General features: G+C 46.0%; 1 protein-coding gene across 1 annotated transcript in view; it reads right to left on the minus strand.

The window, feature by feature from the left end:
• The window catches only part of utrn (utrophin), a 172,090-nt gene that overhangs the window by 149,828 nt on the left and 944 nt on the right, over nt 1-21,318 (minus strand). Inside the window, exons 2-5 of the mRNA XM_083689372.1 lie at nt 20,405-20,580; nt 2,568-2,629; nt 1,257-1,349; nt 655-732 (exon numbers count right to left, since the gene is read on the minus strand). Coding sequence (XP_083545498.1) covers nt 655-732; nt 1,257-1,349; nt 2,568-2,629; nt 20,405-20,486 — 315 coding nt within the window. The 5' untranslated portion in view covers nt 20,487-20,580. The remainder of the gene's footprint in view (nt 1-654; nt 733-1,256; nt 1,350-2,567; nt 2,630-20,404; nt 20,581-21,318) is intronic.

Consider the following 21,318-nt stretch of genomic DNA (forward strand, 5'->3'; position numbering starts at 1 on the left):
GTGATTATGTAAATACATGCTGAGGAAAGAAATGGGACATTATCTTGATCTCGGGGTTAAGAAGTCAATGAGTGACTTCCCTCAGTTTAGCTATCATGTTCACCCTTGACCCCTGCTCCAATGAACCCTGCCCATCATCATACATACCTTGCAGCACCAAGACAGAACAACTACCTAGGGGTTCAGATGGAAAGATATGCACACACACACACGTGCACACACACACACAAACCCTTTTTCCTCTCTGGGTGGTTGATTTGGGAGGTTGTTAAGCCCAACCTACTAATCGTGGAGGTTAGCCTCCCACACACCTGCTTCCCAGAATCCCTCAAGAGGAGAGCTGAGTGTGGAGAGCTTGTGGAGCATTGAGTATCAAAGGAACACCGGTCACTCCCACACACACCCTGCCATTAGAGTGTGTGTGTGTGTGTGGGGGGGGGGGGGGGGGTGGTGGTAAGGGGTCTTATCTGTCTAAGTTCAAGCCATCAACACAGGCCATTGTACAATGGAAGACTGGGAAGGAGAAAATGAGCGGGAGAGAGAGAGAGAGAGAGAGAGAGAGAGAGAGAGAGACTGGGGAATAAAAGAAGAGAGAGAGAGAGAGAGAGAGAGAGAGAAAGACAGGAACACCTTTAAGCCTCCATTGGTACTCACATTGTTTTGATGTAGGACCTGAAGGACTTTGTTGACGTTGTTGAGAGAGTGCACACGAGTGGACCCCCGCTCTTTGGTCTAAGAAAAAGCACAACACAGAGAAAAGTAAAGGTCCAGACCCAAGGACATGGCCTTGGAATAACGTTAGAAGACACACAAACAAAACATAGAAAATAAAAAAAAGGACATGCTCCAGTAGTATCATTTTTTATAAGAATTTTATAAGAATAATTATATTATAAATAATAATTAAAAATTATATTAAAAATAATATTTTTTTTAAAACATACTCTAGCAAACTGTATACAAGTATCATGAAACCTCCATAGGGTACATAAGGGAAAGAATGGGAAATTGAACCGATTTCAAAATCCTTCCGAGTCTTACATACCTTAACCAGGCATTAGCACCCAATTATAGCATTAGTATAATAGTAGCAGAGAGAGGGTGTGTGTGTGTGTGTGTGTGGGGAGGGGGAGGGGGGGGGGCAGCTTGGGACAACACGCTTGACTGGTGTGTGTTCCACCATCATACTTCCCACGTGGTACACACACACACACACACACACACACACACACACACTCTCTCTCTCTCTCTCTCACCAGGACACTTCCTGTCAGTCCCTCCAGCAGCTCCAGCAGCTTCCTGCCGTCCTGCAGGTCTGAGAACATATCCTTGATGGGCGCCTTCCCCGTCTGATGGACACACAACAAAATGAGTCTCTTTTTAATCCAGATTATCTTGATTATATCTCCATCATCTAGGTCTAGTTCTATGTAACCCCAGCCAAAATATCGATACGCAACTGTATTTCATTACGGGAGGTCCCATGTTGTTGTTAATCTCAAAGGCTATATATAATATATTACGCTGCAGTGAGTGCATAAATGTTTCAGTATATATGGTCCCAGCGGGAATCAAACCCACAACCTTAGCGTTGTTAGCGCCATGCTCCACCAACGGAGCCACAGAGGCTCAGCCATTCAAATCCACTCACTCTGCATCTTAGACGTGCGAAATGCACCACGTCAAGTCATTCATTTGTCGTTACGTTTTTGCTTACAATATTACATGAAGGAAATGTATCCCAACAACTGAAAGCAACAAGCAACCCTGAGAGACATCTGTGGGCATGGGTTACAATGGACCACAGCACGCAGAAAAAGGCAGTGGGTTTGTTCTAATAAGCACTCTCTGTTATAAAAGACATGACTACTGAACAACTCTAGCCATAGAGAGCAAACAGGGGAGAAAGACAACGAGAGAGAGAGATGGAAACAGAGAGAATGATTGATAGGGGAAGAGAGGGTGAGAGATTGACAGAGAGAGAGAGAGGGGGGGGGGGGGGGGGGGGGGGCAAAGGGAGTGAGTTGCCCAGGCTGAGGCCACCCAGGTGTATTTATCCAGCTAAGACCCATTAGTGAAATAGTTTAACATGTGTAACATATTTCTGATAAATGGCCTGTTGGCGTGATGGAGGATGGCTAAAACAAAACAGTATCAGACAAGCGTTAGCATTTTTAGCATGTTTCTCATAAACAGAGGGACAAGCCAAGGACCGAGCATATCAATCTATCAAGCGCTCATTAGCAGAATGGTGTTAGCCTTTTAGCATTTTTTTCTGCCTGATAAACAGTGTTTGGGGAGTTAGCCTAACTAATGACCCCCTAGCAATCTGCAAAACATGTTAGCTATTCTTAGCTAAGTGCTAAGCCTGGGAAGAGAAAGTCAAGGGCAGTACAAGGTCTCTGGGGAAGATAGAAATGGCCAAAACAAAATATGTTATATATGGCTCAAAATAACCTGCTGTTTACCTTCATTCCATTTAAGCATGTTCCATGTCATTCAATAACCTCAGTGTATTAGAGTGGAACTTTTTCAACAACCTGAATCAAAGCTGCTTGCGTCATTACCTTGGAGAACTGCGCATTGATCCATTTGGTGAAGGTTTTCTTCTGTACTGCGTCATGCTCATCTGTAGAAGAAAAGAGAGGATTCTTTTTAGTATTTTTTTCACTGAACAAAACATCAGTTTGGACAACTTCGGTCACTGTTCCGCCTTCAGACGACCAGAAAAACATTAATCAGGAGATTGAATTGGACATTCATTTCAGGGTCCCCTCGACTGTTGACTGAACAGACCCACTGACATCACATTATTTAAACAGGCTGTACCTCTGATTCGAAAGTCTGACTAAAAGTCTGACTGACAAAATTGTAATTTGAAGGAAAGAACAAAATGACGAGAAGGGGTACAAACACAAAAGGCACCTGCGGCTGATGTACAGTCAGAAACACAACACCATGACACCCCTCCACGTACACACACATGCGCGTGCACACGCCACAGGAAGTGATAGCAGATCAACATGACCTATAATACTGTATATCACACATTGTAAAACAGAGGAGAGTAGGGGAAACCGAATGACTCAGTATCTGAAACAGAAAGCTGCCAATGTAGTCTTTGATAGACATCCACATTTTGACTGTGCGCACATACACACACACACACACACACATATTTCACATTCTCTTCCTTCTTTTCTTCCATCCTCACTTCTTTTTGGTGCTCGCCGACACAGTTTTCTAATAAGGCCTCATTGTGTGTGAGGCAGTAGGTCAGGCCCTTTGATGTGCATGGTTTATGACTGGCTCCTGTAATGCTGGATGGGTACGGTGGCCTCCATCCGTTCCAACCCTGCCCACACTCTTTCTCAGGTATCCTTGAGATGTCAATCACACAGGAGCTTGGTAAAAAACTAAAATGCGTATCTGCGCGGGTGCTGTTCAGGAAGGTGTATGCAGGAAGGTGTATGCAGTGTATGCAGAGCAGGTATGCATGGTCCTCTGTGGCTCAGTTGGTAGAGCATGGTGCTAATAACGCTTAGGTTGTGGGTTTGATTCCCGCTGGGACCATATATACTAAAATGTATGCACTCACTGCAATGTAAGTCGCTTTGGATAAAAGCGTCAGCTAAATGACATATTATTATTAGTATTATTATTATGAGTGTGGTTCGTTTAGAGGAGGGAGTCGTGTAAACGCTATACATTATATTTCTGTCTGCAACATAGTGAATCAGGAACGGTTCAGTGGGCTGTCAGTGTGTGTGTGTGCGTCACAAGGCAGGGGAGTGTGAAATAACCACTGTGGTCGTTGTTTAAAAACAATGCATAATCACACAAGAGGTCAAAGGTTATGATCACCAGCCGCAAGGGTTTTTGGCTCCTTTGTTGAGGGAGTGTGTGTGTGTGAGTGTGTGTGTGTGTGTGTGTGTCCCACTGGCTCAGAGAGCAGGGGTATAAAGACAGGAATGTCCCCCGGGGGAGGTAACAGGGGAGGTGAGAAGAGGTAGGATAGAGAGGAGAAGAGGAGTGGCGTGAAGAGTCCCAAGCGGGGAGATGGGGGAGATCAGATGGGGGAGATCAGATGCGGGAGAGGATAGGGGGGAGAGAACATGGGGGAGAGGATAAGGGTACGAGAGAAAGTTGAGGATACAGAGTAGTGTTGCATGATGTACCAGCTCTCTCACGATACCCTGCTTTGAAAACAGTTCTAAGAAAGTTTACCATAAAAAGTTTTTTGTTTTTTTTTGCCATAAATGCCTGACGCAGTATTTACTTTGAGCTATGCAAAATATTATTATTAACACATTAAGTGTAATTTGTCTATATGCTCATGGGGGGCGGGGGGCAGCGCACTTCGGCTGGGAAACACAACGCTAATCAATCACGCACACGGCGTTGACGAGGAGGAAGGAGATGGATGGAAGGCGAGTGTGGATGCTGGCCGTCCCCAGCTTGTTGACAGAAAGGATGCCAGAAGTGGAATCTGGCGTTACTTTGCTTACAGAGCCAATGATGATGGCGAGCCGACCGAAATCACAAAGCCTGTTTGTAAAAGATGTTACAAGGCCATGCAGTCAAAGGGAGGCAACGGGTGAAATTTAACCAAGCATCCTTCCGATAGGCATCCCGGACCTCTTCAAGGAGTTCAAATCACGACAGGCCAGCGGATAGGTCAGATAGCTCAGGATATGCGTAGGTACATGATTCGATAACATAACACGTTCAGGGATGGAAATTTAAGTTCGGCATGTCCTCAACAAGTGTCTCCTCCTCTCCTGATGAACTGCGATTATGTGCCTTTGCCTGATGTTCCATCCCTGTATCTATTATTTTTCATGTGAATTGAGTTAGATTTAAAAATGAAATCTCAAGATTAGGTTGAAATCTACATATCATCATTTAGTGAAATTAATGGAATTGAGATATGATACCTGGGCCTGTATTATGGCCAGATTCACAAAAGTAATTCTTCCTTCTTCTAGCATTGTGACTGCCAGTAGCCCCTGGTCCTACCATAGATTATTTTTTCTTATGATGACTGATGGATAGATGATTCACTCACTTAGTCAAATGTATTTGTTGTAAGTTGCTTCGGATAAAGGCGTCTGCTAAATGCCATGAATGTAAAATGTAAATATATTTGTATCATATTTATTATTATTTTGTGTTCACTCATTTGTTGTTCAGCATAGCATACTGATTCAGATATCAGCTATCAAATCTCATTATGGATTCATTATGTTATTTTTGGTTGCCGTGGTATTGTTTAAGAATCTAAATCGTGATCCCTAAGCTGGTATCAGTGTCGAAGTCAACATTTTGGTATCGAGACAGTAGAGACAGTAGAGAGAAGGGAGGGAGAGGGAGGGAGGGAGAGGGAGGGAGAGGACACAGGCTCAGAGTTGAGGGCAGACATGGGTGAAGGTATAGGGAGAGATGGGAGGGGGGGGTGGGGAGTAAGGGAGGAGGGCAACGGGTGGGAGAGAGGAGGAGAGAAGATGAGAGGAGAGGAAGGGGAGAGAGAAGAGGAGAGAGAAGATGAGAGGAGAGGAAGGGGAGAGAGAAGAGGAGAGAAGATAAGAGGAGAGGAAGGGGAGAGAGAAGAGGAGAGAAGATAAGAGGAGAGGAAGGGGAGAGAGAAGGGAACCGAGGAGTGAGGGGGGAGGGCAGAGGCCAAAGGGTAGGAATGAAGGAGGGAGAGGAGAGGAGAGGAGAGGTGAGAGAGGTGAGAGAGGTGAGGCCAACAGCCAATAAGAGAGGACCATCCATCAAGCAGACGCTAGCGGGCATGATAACCAGGGTTGTCCTGACAGAGACGGACTATAAAACAAAAACCAACCCAATCCAAACCTCAACCTAACCAAAGAAATACCCTTGACACACTTTCAAGAGAATATACATTTTTCTTACATAAGAGCACCATAGGAGGGCCCCCCCAGCAGCTGTCTGTAGGACCATGCCTCCACCTGATGTGGGGCGTGTGTGTGTGTGTGTGTGTGTAATACAAAGACTGATGTTTATCATGAGGGTGTGCTGCTTTAAACACACACACACACACACCTCTCTGTGGAAGACAATGCTCCTGATTCATACACATTGTGCTCCTACTCTCCACAGCATTGGAATGCTCATGCCTGACCAGCGCAAGGATGAAAGGAGAGAAAGTGTGTGTGTGTGAGTAATGGAGAAAGTGTGTGGAAAGACAGCCTGTCAGAGTCCCTCCTAGACACTCCTGTAGTCGGCTGTGGGTGATTGGTCACTGGAATGCCTGCTATTCGCTGAGGGGTCCTTATTGGACAAGCCTCAGCCTGTTGTTGACTGTGTGGTAATAGCTGAGTGAGTCAGCAACTGTTTGTTTGTGGAGTAAAGTCACACACATACCTGGGAGCTTACTGACACTGATATTCTGTTTATATTTGTTCACCTAGAGAGTGTCACCTACTTACCTGACAGTGCTGAATGGAGACAGGAGAGTGGTGTGTGTGAGCGTGTGTGTGTGTGTATGTATGTGTGTTTAAAGCAGCACACTCTCATGATAAACATCAGTCTTTGTATGTGTGTGTAATACAAAGACTGATGTTTATCATGAGAGTGTGCTGCTTTACACACACACACACACACACACACACACACACACACACACACACACACACACACACACACACACACACACACACACACACACACACACACACACACACACACACACACACACACACACACACACACACACACACACACACACACACACACACACACACACACACACACACACACACACACACACACACACCACTTTCCAGGCCAAACAGTGAGTGAATCCGCTCTGGGAGGAAAGGCCCGCTTCCTATCTGCCCGCCAAACCGGAAGTAGCGATTACATCAAGAAGACCCATCCCACAGGACTCCTCTCACAGCTCACTGGTTAGATAATGACCACAGGATCACACACAGACCACACACACAGACCATACACACCAGCAGCCCACTGCCTACTGAAGCACTGTATACTGGCCACATGAAAGACAGATCGACAGCACAAACTGGACAAAATCAATAGACAGCATGCAGCTACTGAGATAGACTAACACACACACACACACACACAGTCCAGCCCCCCAGGTGACCCAAACACAATGCAGATGTAGTCATAGAAACTACAACACCCAGAACCCCAGCTATAAGAGGGAAGCATCCACCCCCCCCCATTCATCCACACTAGTGGGGAGAGTCTGAAACCACATGGTGAGACGAGGAGGATTTTAACACTGGGGGCCAAAAACCATACAAACCATGTGGGTTTCCATGGCAGCGGCATACACATAAACACAGGGGGTTAGGAGCTACATGTAGGACAAATAGGGAGACAGACCATAATATAAATATATAGCCTAGCCTGTACATTCTAGAGCATAGCCACGTCACGAGACTATTGTTCACGCTAGGTTAAGACCTTGTAGCTATGACTATTTAATTCCAGGGGGTAAGTTATTGTTATAAAATCAAAAGACTTTGATCTTTAAAAAATGCCTCCTAAAACAGTACACACTGCCTGGATAGCATGTGTTTGAAAGTCGGTGAGAGTTGTGTTACTAACATTTCAGCTTCTCAATACTAACTGTGTGTGTGATTCCCCAGGTCTTTTGTCGTTGGGCACAAAACCAGTTCCCTTGTCTAAAGCTGTTAAGAGAAAAGCTTTCAAACAGACGACGGATACACTCATAAAATCAGACCGGGCTGGTGAGCATCACCTTGTTAGGCTGCAAAAACACAGCTGTTAGCAGACCTATCTGTCACAGCTAACCTCGCATCACCATCCACCCCTGTCCTGTGTTTGCCACTGATCCTTACCGAAGCCTGAATGTGCAGACACAATTTGTACATACATACACACACATACACATTCACCCGCATTCACACACACACACACACACACACACACACACACACACACACACACACACACACACACACACACACACACACACATAGATAAAGAGAGAAGAAAAGACGCACACACCAATGTAAACACACGCTCCTACTGCTACAGGTAAAAGTTCCAAATACCACCATCAACATATTTACTTTTCAATGAATTACTTCCTCGCACACACCCGCAAGTGTGTACACACACACACACACACACACACACACACACACACACACACCTTACCCCCCCTGCTCACAGCTTGACGGCAGACATGCGTTATATTTTGACTTCGTGGGCCGCATGGAATGCACAGAATTCCCTTAATTTCGCACGTATTCCTCCCCCCTTTGACCGGACTCTTGCCTAAGCTTGCCCAACCCGACCGTGTTGACACCCCACAGCGGGGATTTGGGAATTTATAGGCAAAACACACCTTGTGTCCGGGAAGATTAACTCATATCCCCACTTAGTACTTTTCAAACACAGTGTGTATTCACTGAGGTGAATCGTTTCAGAACGTTGAGGATAGAAATGCACTGGATAAAGCTGACCTAACTCACGTTTACATGACAGAAAATCATACTTAATACGTTTCTATCCGAACATTCTGCAATGTTTCTCCCTCCGGAATAGGTCCCTGATGTGTGTGTGTGTGTGTGTGTGTGTGTGTGTGTGTATCTGTACTAGTGTAATGAGTGGTAGATAGGGGTAGGGTTCTGAGTATAAACAGAGCAGAATTATGAATGTTACTACAAGTCAGGTCACACGCACGCACACACACACACACACACACACACACACGCACACACACTAAACTATGCAGGCTGTCAGACTCTTCAAACAACTGTTTTCTTGGAACGGCAGTAGATATCTACTCTCCAAGAAATATACTCCACTCAAACATGACATTCCCAACAAATTGTAGGCTAGTATCTAACAGCTTTATGTCTAGTGCTGATGTGTTACCTTGGTAACTCGAGAGAAAAAAAACACCTCAAACAAAACTGAAAAAGCTAAACTATGTACCGCCAAATACGCAGAATCCTTCCCATTCAGAAAGTGCGTGCACACAGACACAGACACAGACACAGACACAGACACAGACACACCTTCCGTGTGTACATCCTTGATTACCTGCATTACACCCCATGGCACGTAATTCAATGTCACCAACTTCTGTAACCTTGATCTGATGTCACTAGGTTCAAAGTCACCTGGCTGAGTCCTACCTCTGAGCTTGAGACCACGCTCCGCCATCTCTCCTGATCCACCAAAAAAGACGACAAAAAAGAAGAATGGAAGAAGAAAAAGAAGAAGAAGAAGAATATGAAGATCATTCCAGGACGGAGCTCACATTCCTGACCCTCTCTCCTGACTCCTGTCGCTTCTTGACCAGAGGAGAGGGAGAAGAACAGAGGAATGTGGTGGAGGGAGGAGGGGGGAGAGGAGGAGGGAGGAGGAAGGGGGAGACACTGCCAATGAGAGAGAGAGAGAGAGAGAGAGAGAGAGAGAGAGAGCAGGGCAGGTCCAGGGGTGGGCAGTGCACTGTGGGACACACCGTGCTCCGCTGGAGGAACACACAACGCTCTCTGTTCCAACGCCGTCCCAGCATGCAATGGGACGGGTGAGGCCTCCCACGGTGGTCAGGGTAAGAGAGAGAGAGAGAGAGATGGAGAGAATGAGAGAGAGAGATGGAGAGAATGAGAGAGAGAGAGATGGAGAGAGAGAGATGGAGAGAGAGAGAGGAGAGAATGAGAGAGAGATGGAGAGAATGAGAGAGAGAGAGAGATGGAGAGAGAGAGAGAGGAGAGAATGTGAGATATAGAGATGCATCCACCTTCAACCCCCTGACGTGGCGTATCTATGTAGACACAACAAAGGATTGAAGAGAAGCAGATAAGGTTAGGAAGGAGCCATATAGACTTGGATGAGTTATCTGGCGCGCACACACACACACACGCACACACGCACACACACACACACACACACACACACACACACACACACACACACACACACACACCTTTACATAGACAGCACAGCTGCCAGCAGAGAGATTACAAACATCAAAACAGCAATTCAAAAATATGCCAGATATGATCCATATGACTTAAAGCTTGTGGCAAGACAGGTCGGGAATGTGGCCTAGACATCAAACTAATCAGCACCAGTTCCTTGACATTGTCTGTGCTTTTCCATCTAGTCTGAGAGAGTATGACTCCAGTCTGAACTCTAGTCCTGTCCTATGACAACCCCAGCAGAACACACTCACGTCCCACTATAAAACCAAACAGATGAAGTGTCAGATCTGACACGCTTGGCTGAGTGCATTTCACCGAGCAGTGGAGCCTTTAATAGGTGCTGCTGCTGGCGTAGAGGAATTCGAATGGGCATATCAACACAAATATACACACACATGCGCAATTGCTTACACAATCACCCTCACACACACTCACACTCTGAGAGGAACAGCAGGTTAACTGTACTCCAACCTTCACAAATCCATTAAAAAAAATATATATACAAAAAAATCACCAAAACGTACTCACCGTTACTCAAGTCCACACAAACTTTCACTTCAGCATAAGCAGGCCTAAGTACGCGCACAATGACAGTAAGCTATAAGCCTTGACAAAACAATCACAACTCTTCCCTCTTCTCGTCTCTAGAAACAGGAACCCTACTATCCACTACTCACCCAGAACAGGGACTCTCTCCTGCTTCCTCCTCCGTTTGAAAAGACTACCCTTTCGCCACGGGAGCCACTTACTAACACTCATGACGGAGAGAAAGAGAGAGAAAAGAGAGAGAAAAGAGTGTGAAACAAAAACAACAAACACGGAAGAGGAAGAAGAAGTGACAGTGGAGGAAGTGGAGGTTTTAGGGCTGTTTGCCAAGCATGCTGGGTATGTTAACTTGGTTGGGGTGGTGTGGTGTGTGGCTGTGGTGTCACTCAGGTCACAGCATGGGTCAGAGAAAGAGGGGGAAGGGAGCAGGAGAGGAGGGAGGGAGGGAGGGAAAGCACAGGGCCAGCCTGTCAAACGACCATAGGGTGAATTCTTGTCAAATTGACAGATATACAGGTGTGTGTGTGTGTGTGTGTGTGTGTGTCATTTTGAATGTGCAGCTTCACACACTTACTGCCCAAAAACACTGCAGTTCTCACAAAACATTCATGACCGCAAAAATAATAATAATAATTCAAAAAGGGTCCAAAATAGTGAACAATTACTCTTTGATTTTTTTTGCCACAAAGAATGGTCCTCATGAAACAAAATACACTATTTTCCCAGATTGGAATGCTTAGGACACAAAACGAAATGAAATTATTTCTCATAGATAGGCACTGGTATTATTCTATGCTACTTGCATGTACTCAGAATATGCCTAAGCAGGTACAACACATAAGACGTCCCTGAAGTACAGACATAAAAAGTATGTACAACAACAGGGAGGAAAGACTGTGGAGAGTCACAACTGAATGGCTTGACCTCAAACAACACGCAGCACGCTCTGTGGTGAAAGCTCACTTTGTCCAAAGATCATTATCGAACAAAGTTGCAAACTGGGAGGAAACAGCTGAAGTCTCCCACATCACACACACATGCGCGTGCACACGCCACAGGAAGTGATAGCAGATCAACATGACCTATAATACTGTGTATCACACATTGTAAAACAGAGAGGAGAGTAGGGGAAACCGAATGACTCAGTCTGAAACAGAAAGCTGTCAATGTAGTCTTTGATAGACATCCACATTTTGACTGCGTGCGCGCGCGCGCGCACACACGCGCACACACACACACACACACACACACACACACACACACACACACACACACACACACACACACACACACACACACACACACACACTTCCTTATGAAGAGGGTGTCCATTTGGCCTCTAATGACCAAGAACGAGAAACAACTAGACAAACATCAATGTAGAGAGGGAGGGAGAGGGAGAGAAAGCCAGTTTTCACTCTTCCTTTCTCTATGAGGAGGAAATGGAACAGGATTCGGAGCCCGGTCCGCCCGTGACTAACTTCCCCTCTGAGTCACATTGGATTAAGTCCACTTCCTTCCCAAGCTGACCAGACCAGCTGGTATGGACAGAACACACAGGGCTGGACCAGGCTGGACCAGGCTGGACCAGGCTGGGCTTGGCACAGAGTGAAGAATCAGAAGACCAGAGGGACTTTCCACTCAATTAGCCTCTACAGCGCTGTCTTGTGTACTTCAAGTTACCATACAGACACACACACACACACACACACAGTCAGTCAGATGCACACAGAGACATGTGCACACACACACACGGGTTGAGAGGGAACCAATGAGTCAGTGGTCCGGCCTACATCTCTGGGAACGCAGACCAGAGACAAACGCTCCATGGAAATCTCCCAGAATGCCACAGGCCCACGCCCTGGATGTCTAGTGTTGAGTTAGGGAGGAGGAGGCCTCTATCATTCCATATATCCCTCGGTGCTCTGTGTGTCTGTGTGTCTGTCTCTCTCTCTCTCTCTCTCTCCCTCCCTCCCTCCCTCCCTCCCAGTGGCCTGAAATACAGAGACATACACACAAAACACACCCACGGATAAAGTCTCACTCACTCACTCACTGGTTTGAAAAGGAGTAGGGCTCCACATAAACCACAACTAGGTCTAAGCTGATTTGACCTCAGGGACTAGTTGGGGTTTAATGTTGCTGATGCTAACTCACCAGAGGGGGGGGGGGAGAAGCTCTGAACATTCACACATGAATGTGAAGTCATTGACTGAAATACGATGATGATGACATTTCTGAACTGTCTGACTTAGCTGCATACTTAGCTCTCCAGACGTTCAAAGGCTACAACAGATAAAGTGGTGGAGTTCATTTCGTCTAGGTTAACAGATGTTTCTTTTTTTAAATTCCAGGATTCAAAAGAACAGTAGTAGATTAAAAAAAAAAGAAAAGAAAAAGGCGTTTCTCTCTCGTTGATAAAAGAGTTGAAGAAAAATGCGGGAGTTTTCTTCTAGTTGAGAAATATGGCGGGGCACTAAGGGGTTAATTTGTACCCTCCAGGCCTCAGTTTGTTTCATCAAATCCCTCTGTAATGCGAGAGGTCAGAAGCTAGATTGGGCAACATGGCTTTGAGACCTTAATGAGCTAGGCACTGGCAGGAGAAGGTGACTGTTAAATGGGTGAAAGGGAGGAGGAAGACTGGATGGTGGAGGATGGGGAGGCAAGCAGAAGGAGGGGGCTGTGAAGGAGGGGAGGAGTGTGTGGGGGTGGGAGGGGGGGGGGCCCTCACAGCTGCTGGACCTCACAGAGACAGTCTGAGAGAGAGAGAGAGAGTTCACACAGCTATCTCCTGCTGGGAGGGTTCAACATGGGGGGGGGGAATACATACACACACACGCACCACATTTTAAGTAAGCCTTACAAACAAAAACAAACAAACAAACAGACAGTCAGAGACTTCGCTTCTGCAGCGTTTTAGGTACAGTTTTTAAAAGAGCACATTTAAAAGGAACATTTCACAGATGGTCACCACGACTCAAAAGCAGGTTTTAACTGGCCTTGCTGTCTCAATAGCCAGGACATACAACAAATTGTGCGCAAACAAGCGAGAAACTAGCCTTTTATCAGACCAGGAAATAATATGTCCAAATGATGAAATACTACAACGTCCACAGTGCTTTGCGGCCCTCAGCCAGCCTTGGAGGAGCGTCTAAGCTAAGATGCACATTAGTACACACAAGTGATAGATGCATGCGCTAGCATGGTGTTTATGGACGTAAACAAACCAGGCAGTAGCTAATTCGGTAACGGTAGCCTCACTCCTCCCTGTCGCTCCTTGTAGTTTTCAAAACCATGTGATTACCCCCCAAATACGCCACTCAGGGTAAAATCCTCAAACTAGCAGTACCTAGCTTTTGATCTACAGAACGCGTTTGGAAGCCGATTTCACATGCCCACCCATTCGTAAGGTGATCTGGACAATGATTTTGAGGTCTGCGAAGTGTCCCTTTAACATTTTCATCCCTCTAGAGAACTCTTTGACAACGTTTAAATGTCATGTAGTCTGAATGGGGCATTTCTGTACTCTGTGACACACACAGAGTAATGTATAACAGAAAGCCACACAACCGCGCCCTGGGGAGATATTTTGGCCTCGGTCTCCATACCCAAATTTCCACACAGGATTCCCAGTGAAGCTTTTCCACATATTCCCAGCTGGGATCTGTAACTTGGAGAGCAGTCACATCAGAACACACACACACACCCACACCCACACACACATACACACAATAATCATCGAAGGAAAGTTTGGCATCTTGATTACAGTGAGTCATCATAATGAGCTCTTTCTTGTGTGTGTGTGTGTGTGTGTGTGTGTGTGTGTGTGTGTCACCTCTTCTGCTGCCCTGCTCTGTGCCTTTCCCCAAATCCTACTTAAGGACTTACTGCAGCAATCCACTACAGCTACAGGGCCTCGGAGAAAGAGAGAACGAAAGAGAGAGACAAAAAAAACGACAAAAAGTGTTTAAATATGGAGAACATGTCTCTCATCATCTCAGATGACCAAGGGTGGAGTGACTGGACATTTGCTTTGGTCTAGGTTGCACACCATACACACCACGCACGCACACACACAGTATGTTATGTCTCTGTGTGAGGCTCCACACGTCTCTGTTTTGGTCTCTCCCAGTGTGTGTTCAACAGTTTGGTTCTCATTGGCTGTCTGCAGCTGGAAGGGCTTGTGAAGGAAAGTGTGTTCGGTGTTTATTTGATTATACGATGAGCGTTGTGCATACCGCGCGTGTGTGTGTGTGTGTGTGTGTGGCTTATATTTTATGTTATGATGAGCGGTATGTGTGTGTGTGTGGCTTATATTTTATGTTATGATGAGCGGTGTGTGTGTGTGTGTGTGTGTGTGTGTGTGTGTGTCATATACTTGATGTTATGATGAGCGGTATGTGTGTGTGTGTGTGTCATATATTTGATGTTATGATGAGCGGCAATGCATACCATTCCGCCTGAGGGATGAGAAGTGCTCCTGTAATGTTTCTGTTGGCATGGCTGCGTGACTCTACTCTACCCAGATCAGAGAGAAGCGCCAGCCAGCTGGGTTAGACTGGGGCCTTGTTCCAAACATTTCAAAATGGCATCCTTCCTTCCTTGAGGTAATTATTGATCCATTGTGATTAATCCAATCAATGCGTGCTTCCCACTGCAACACTTTCACCAACCACGTTATATCAGATCAGTGATTTCCTCAAGGGATGGAGGAATGATGGCTTTTTCAAACAGGACCTAGGCCTCACAACACCGTGAAACCGTCTCTGTCTGTATGGGTCTCGATGTCTTGCAAACCTTTTCTGAGCAACAGGGTTGGATGTCAAATCCTTGTCATTTCAGTCAAATAAGAACTAAATGTGATTTCAATTAATAATTTTACATCTTTTTTATTTATTATTGGTTTAGAAATAGAAGGTTTTAAAGGACAAATTATTGAAATGGCTTATTAATTTAGTTCCCTTGAGTGGTTTAATAATGTAGAAATGGTCATATAACCAAGACACTGCAGATACAGAGCCAGGAGTCGCTAGAGATGAGCAGTGGTTGCTTAGTGTAGGGTGTGTCACCACACATGTGCTCTACTCTACCCAGACCAGCTCGGGACAACACACTTGACTGGTGTTCGTTCCACCAACATCACTCTCACTCTCACTCACACTCTCTCACACACACACACACACACACACACACACACACACACACACACACACCCATTAGGGAAGAGACTTGTGATGACCTTAGATAAAAGCTAGCCACACCTGCTGTTTGGTCACATTCCTGGGTCCTCACCTCACTGCTAGCTAGTATTCACAGATGACATGATCTACCTGTCAGTCAAGATGGAAGAGACACACACACACACACACACACACACAACTAGACACACACACACACACACCTATCTAGACGTGTACGATGAACCGAAACAATCATTTTCACACACCCAAATAGACAATAGAATAGAAAAAACAGAGAGAGAGAGAAAGAGATGGACAGAGGAGAGAGAGAACAAGAGGGAAAGAGAGAGAGAGAGAGAGGAGAGAGAGAGAGAGAGAGAAAAAGATAGACAGAGGAGAGAGAGAGAGAAAGAGAGACAGAGGAGAGAGAGAGAACAAGAGGGAAAGAGACAGACAGAGGAGAGAGAGAGAGAGAGAGAGAGAGAACAAGAGGGAAAGAGAGAGAGAGATAACAACAGAGAAAGGGAGAGGGCATGTAACCAGAGTGGCCGGTCTGTGTGTCTTCATTCACTAAGCAACGAACAGGGCAGTGGACTCAGATGACAAACAAACAGAGGAGAAGGAGGTCAGGTATTCGCCAGGACGACTCGGTGACCAGGGGGCGTTGGAGGGTGGAGCAGCCCAGTAGGTGTGTAAACCACCAGAGACGACTGCGTTAAACAACAGCCCTATCTATCCGCCTGGGGTGGTTTGACCTTTCACCTTTCTCTCAAGAGTGCTTTGTAGTAGGAGGAGGGGTGGGAGGAGGTAGTCCAGGTAAAGTCCAGGTAGAGGTCCAGGTAGAGTGCCACACACACACACACACACACACTTGCATGCACATGCACATGCACAAACAGCTAGCCGAGACACACACACACACACTCCTCCAATATACTCCTCCAAACTCTGTGTAAAATCAGATTGGTTACGAAACAACACCAGGGAAGGATGAGTTAAAAAAAAAAAAAAAACACTCGAGGCTACTTTTGAAACCCGTGAATGAACTGGGTCTACCCTGAGTGGACCAGCTAGGCTGAGGGCTGATGGCTGGCACTGGCCTCTGGCCACCAGCCCTCTTCATCTCCCCAACCACCTCCTCTCTCTCTCTGTCTCTGTCTGTCTGTGTCTCTCTCTCTGTGTGTGTGTGTGTGTGTCTCTCTCTCTCTCGCTCTCTTCACCCTGGCCCACTGTGGGCGTGCATAACACTTGACACACTGGAAAACATGAGCCCCATCTGGCCCCCTTTATGAGAGAGTGTGTGTGTGTGTATGCAGCGCTATTATCTCCCTCATCATGGAAGGAGTGAGGGATAGCGAGGACACACACACACACACACACACACACACACACACACACACACACACACACACACACACACACACACACACACACACACACACACACACACACACACACACACACACACACACACACACACACCTAAACAACATTCAGTAATGACGGCCCTACTCCTGTCCTTTAATCCTCCCATAACACATAGTGAGTTCAGCACAGAGCAGCTGACGGGGTTAGAATGTGCAGTGTAGCCTGTGTAATTACAGACTCTGGTCCCATGACAAATGGCTTTCGCTCAACACAGCAGATCCACACTAAAACCCTGCCCTGAAAATAATATAGGGTTGTTGGCTGCTCTTTTCTAATTGCGTTGTACAGCTGACTCAAAGATTACCTGGGATGGGCACAACAACTTCCTTGTTTGCGAATGCAGGTGTGTGTGTGGGCTGGGGAGGGACACAAGTGTATTGTTGGAAATCCACTTCTCACACACACACACACACACCTTTACTACAGCAGTTAACGAGTGCACCACCCACCCACACCTCCCTCTCCCAGGAAATCACCCTAATCCCCCCCTTCTCAGCTGTAAAAACATCCCTCCACCTGTCGTCCCCCCCCCCTCTCTCTCTTCACAACAAGCTCTCTCCATCTCTCTCCCTCCCTCTCTCATCCCTCCTTGCTTTCTCACTCCTTACCATATAAAGTAGGCCACTTCTTCACCATCACTGTGAGCTGGCCTCTTCACTCAAGGCTCCTGACTGAGCTTCTGCTGTTTTTAATCTTTGTTATGCTGGCCTCCACTTGTGAGCCACACATTAAAATGTCCCTGTAAAAAGTCCAAATGTATCTGAATTTATAAGTGCTAACCATCTTTCGGTCTGAGACAACCGTCTCTGTGCTCACACTCTCTCTAAAACATACAGACACACAACAGACAGTGTGTAGAACACACACACATACACAGACACAGACGAGTGTATTGAACTCTAGGCCTGTTTGGCTGCTGTGAGCTCAATGTTTAGAATCCTTCTCCATGGCTTAAAATGACTGCCCAACTAAAAGCCCTTCAGTGGACAGTGATGTGAAGTGTTTCTGCTGATAAGAGGGTGGATGTGTGCGTGTGTGTGTGTGTGTGTGTGTTTCACTCGTCTTCTCCAGAACTGTCCTGTACGCTCAGTGAAGTGTAGGTCTATTTCCCCTGTTAATCATTGTTGCTCCTAACTCACTGAGTTTAACAGGGTTCACACATGGTTAGAGGGAGAACAACACCTTAGTCTGATCCACCTGGGCCTGACACACACACACACACAGACACACACACACACACACACACACACACACACAGTGTGAATTAGCTAAAGTTGCCCTCTTCAGATTAGTGTCCTGGAGAGGGCCATATTCCTTATGTTGTTTTTAGAGACCGGCTCAGCTATGTGCTAAATATTCCCTCCGCGCCATAAAGGAAAACATTACTTTTGAGGTTGCTAGGCGACCAGAATCCTTATAAGAAAAGCATTGTGGTCTGGAGACAAGCGTTGTAAATTACAAAGTCCAGCGGAATGGTGGAATTCTGCTGCCGTTCCCAAAAGGCTGGGCTTGGTGCCTGTTCCAGGCGCTGGAACCTAAAACCACTGGGAGAGGGAACCAGGAGGACGGCCAGGCGCAATAACATACACTCACTGAGCACTTTTATCAGGAACACTATACTAATACTGGGTTGTTCTCAAAACGGCCTCAATTCTTCGTGGCATTGATTCCACAAGATGTTGGAAACATTCCTTTGAGATTTCGGTCCATGATGACATGATTGCATCACGCAATTCCTGCAGATTTTTCAGGTGCACTTTCCAGCTGTGAATCTCCCGTTCTACCACATACCAAAGGCGTTCTTTTGGATTCAGATCCGGTGACTGGGAAGGCCACTGAAGAACACTGAACTCATTGTCATGTTCATGAAACCAGTTTGAGATGACTTTTGCTTTGTGACACGGTGCATTATCATGCTGGAAAGTAGCCATTAGAAGATGGGTAAATTGTGGCCATGAAGGGATGCACATGGTCAGCAACAATACTCAAATAGACTGTGGCATTCAAGCGATGATTGATTGGTATTAATGGGCCCAAAGTGTGCCAAGAAAACATTCCCCACACCATTACACCACCTCCGCCATGAGAAGGTGTACATGTGTTCCTAATAAAGTTCTCAGTGAGTGTATACCTGCCCTATGGCCCTGATCATCATCATCATGTACTGTGAGCTGTATTAAGTCCAACAAGGCATGGTGGTGGAATATGCAGAAATGTTAAGAATGTGACACTATCTTACTCTGTTAGTAGAGTGCTTTAGCAATGTCCTGTAATGGGACAGAGTTTAAAATGGGCATGTTGAGACTCATGCACGCACGTACGCATGCAGTGTCAGCCTTGCAGTATTTACAGTTTCAAAGTGCTCCGAACAGTCAACACAGGAACACACAATAACCCCAGGCCAAACCACTGGTGTGATCATGAGATTAAAAAAAAAAACACTCGCCCAGATAATTGATTTAAAAAGGCTCTTGATTAAGAGATCTGATAATGATGTGTGTGTGTGTGTGTGTGTGTGTGTGTGTGTACCCTCAAACATTACATTTAGGATGGAATAAAGGGAGTTAAAAGAGTTAACCCATCCCAGCATTCTTGCCATTCCCTCTCTCCCTACCTTTCATTTGCCCTCTTTTTCTCCCCTCAGCCTTGTCACATTCAGCCATCTCTCTCTCTCTCTTTGTCCCTTTCATTCTTTCACACTCCCTCTCTTTTCTTCCCCTCCCTCTATGGGAACGTAGAGGTCCACCTTAAACAGGATTTCTGGCCTTGTTACAGTTTCCTTTGGACTACTGCCATTGTGCACGTCCCTCACAACACACACACACACACACACACACACACACACACACACACACACACACACACACACACACACACACACACACACACACACACACACACACACACACACACACACACACACACGCGTTATTGATTCTAAACACATTGCACATAGCCATGCGGTCACGTCTTATCTGACCTCTTGCGGAATGCATAGTAGATAACCGCCTTTTAGTTCTGACAACACTTCATATCTCTAACACCTTATTAGCTCCACAGAGGCTTTCTAATTCACATCTGCAGACATACACACATCTCAGTGTTGCATGTGCACACCTAAAACGTGCGTGTGCTCAACATTCACCTTGAAAAGCCAGCAGAAAACAGCTTTAAAACAACCCTATTTGATCACGGTAACTTTGGACGCAGGACACGACATGCACAACACTGAGCCAAAAGCGAGGAGTCCGAAATCCACTTCTCTCCGATCGGAGGCTCGACGATTAGACGTACCAGATCTCCACTTGATGATGTCATTGAACTCGTCGTTGGCCGCTCCCTCCGCGACGTCGCCGGGCGATGCCATGGTAGCCATGTTGTCCACCGGCTTCAAATCCTTCAAAATTGTAATCCGTTTCCTGTCCAAAAAGTGACCAGCTTCTTCACGTGCAGGAGTCTTTTCGAGTGACCTAAAAATGTAATATCAAATTAATAATTCAGAAATGAAATAGGGACTAGTAATGCCTCTAACAAGGAGATCTACTTCTGATGCTTGCTGTTGAGGACTGACTCAGGGTAACTGAATCGGTCATGTTGGTAAAAGCAAGTGATGGACACAACAGAACTGTCCTGTTTTAGGAGGTGGTGCAGAATGGGGTGGAGCTGCTCTACAGAAGTAATAGAGGCCAACTCATAGAAAAGGAAGATCACACTCACCACACACAGACACACACAGACACACACAGACGCCGAGGGGAAACTCAACATGATGAGCTGTGGTGTGATGAAACAGGCAGCTGTGTGTGTGTGTGTGTGTGTGTGTGTGTGTGTGTGTGTGTGCGCGCGCATGCGTGCGTGCGTGTCCTGACACAGGACAGTTACTTCTTACTGTTCCCTACATTTCTATAATTGTCCAAAGAGCACACTCTAGACTTCCAATGGGGACCTGTGAAAATGCACTCTATGCTGTTTGCATAAATCATTTACCAATCAGTTGACCTGGGTATGACGTGTTATGCTGTGTGATTTGGCATGTAGGGCTACAGCAGACTTGTGATGGTAATTGCATGAGCACATAGATTTTCTTAGGAATTAAGTGACTTGGACAGATATGAGGTTTGACTTGCTGAGGCCCATTAATGCAAAATGATAACACTTTCTAACAATAGCTCATGGTTTTACCATGAAAGGTAACATTCTTGAGGGAT

This window comes from Argentina silus (assembly GCF_951799395.1).
Source record: "Argentina silus genome assembly, chromosome: 17".
Classification (NCBI taxonomy): Eukaryota; Metazoa; Chordata; class Actinopteri; order Argentiniformes; family Argentinidae; genus Argentina; species Argentina silus.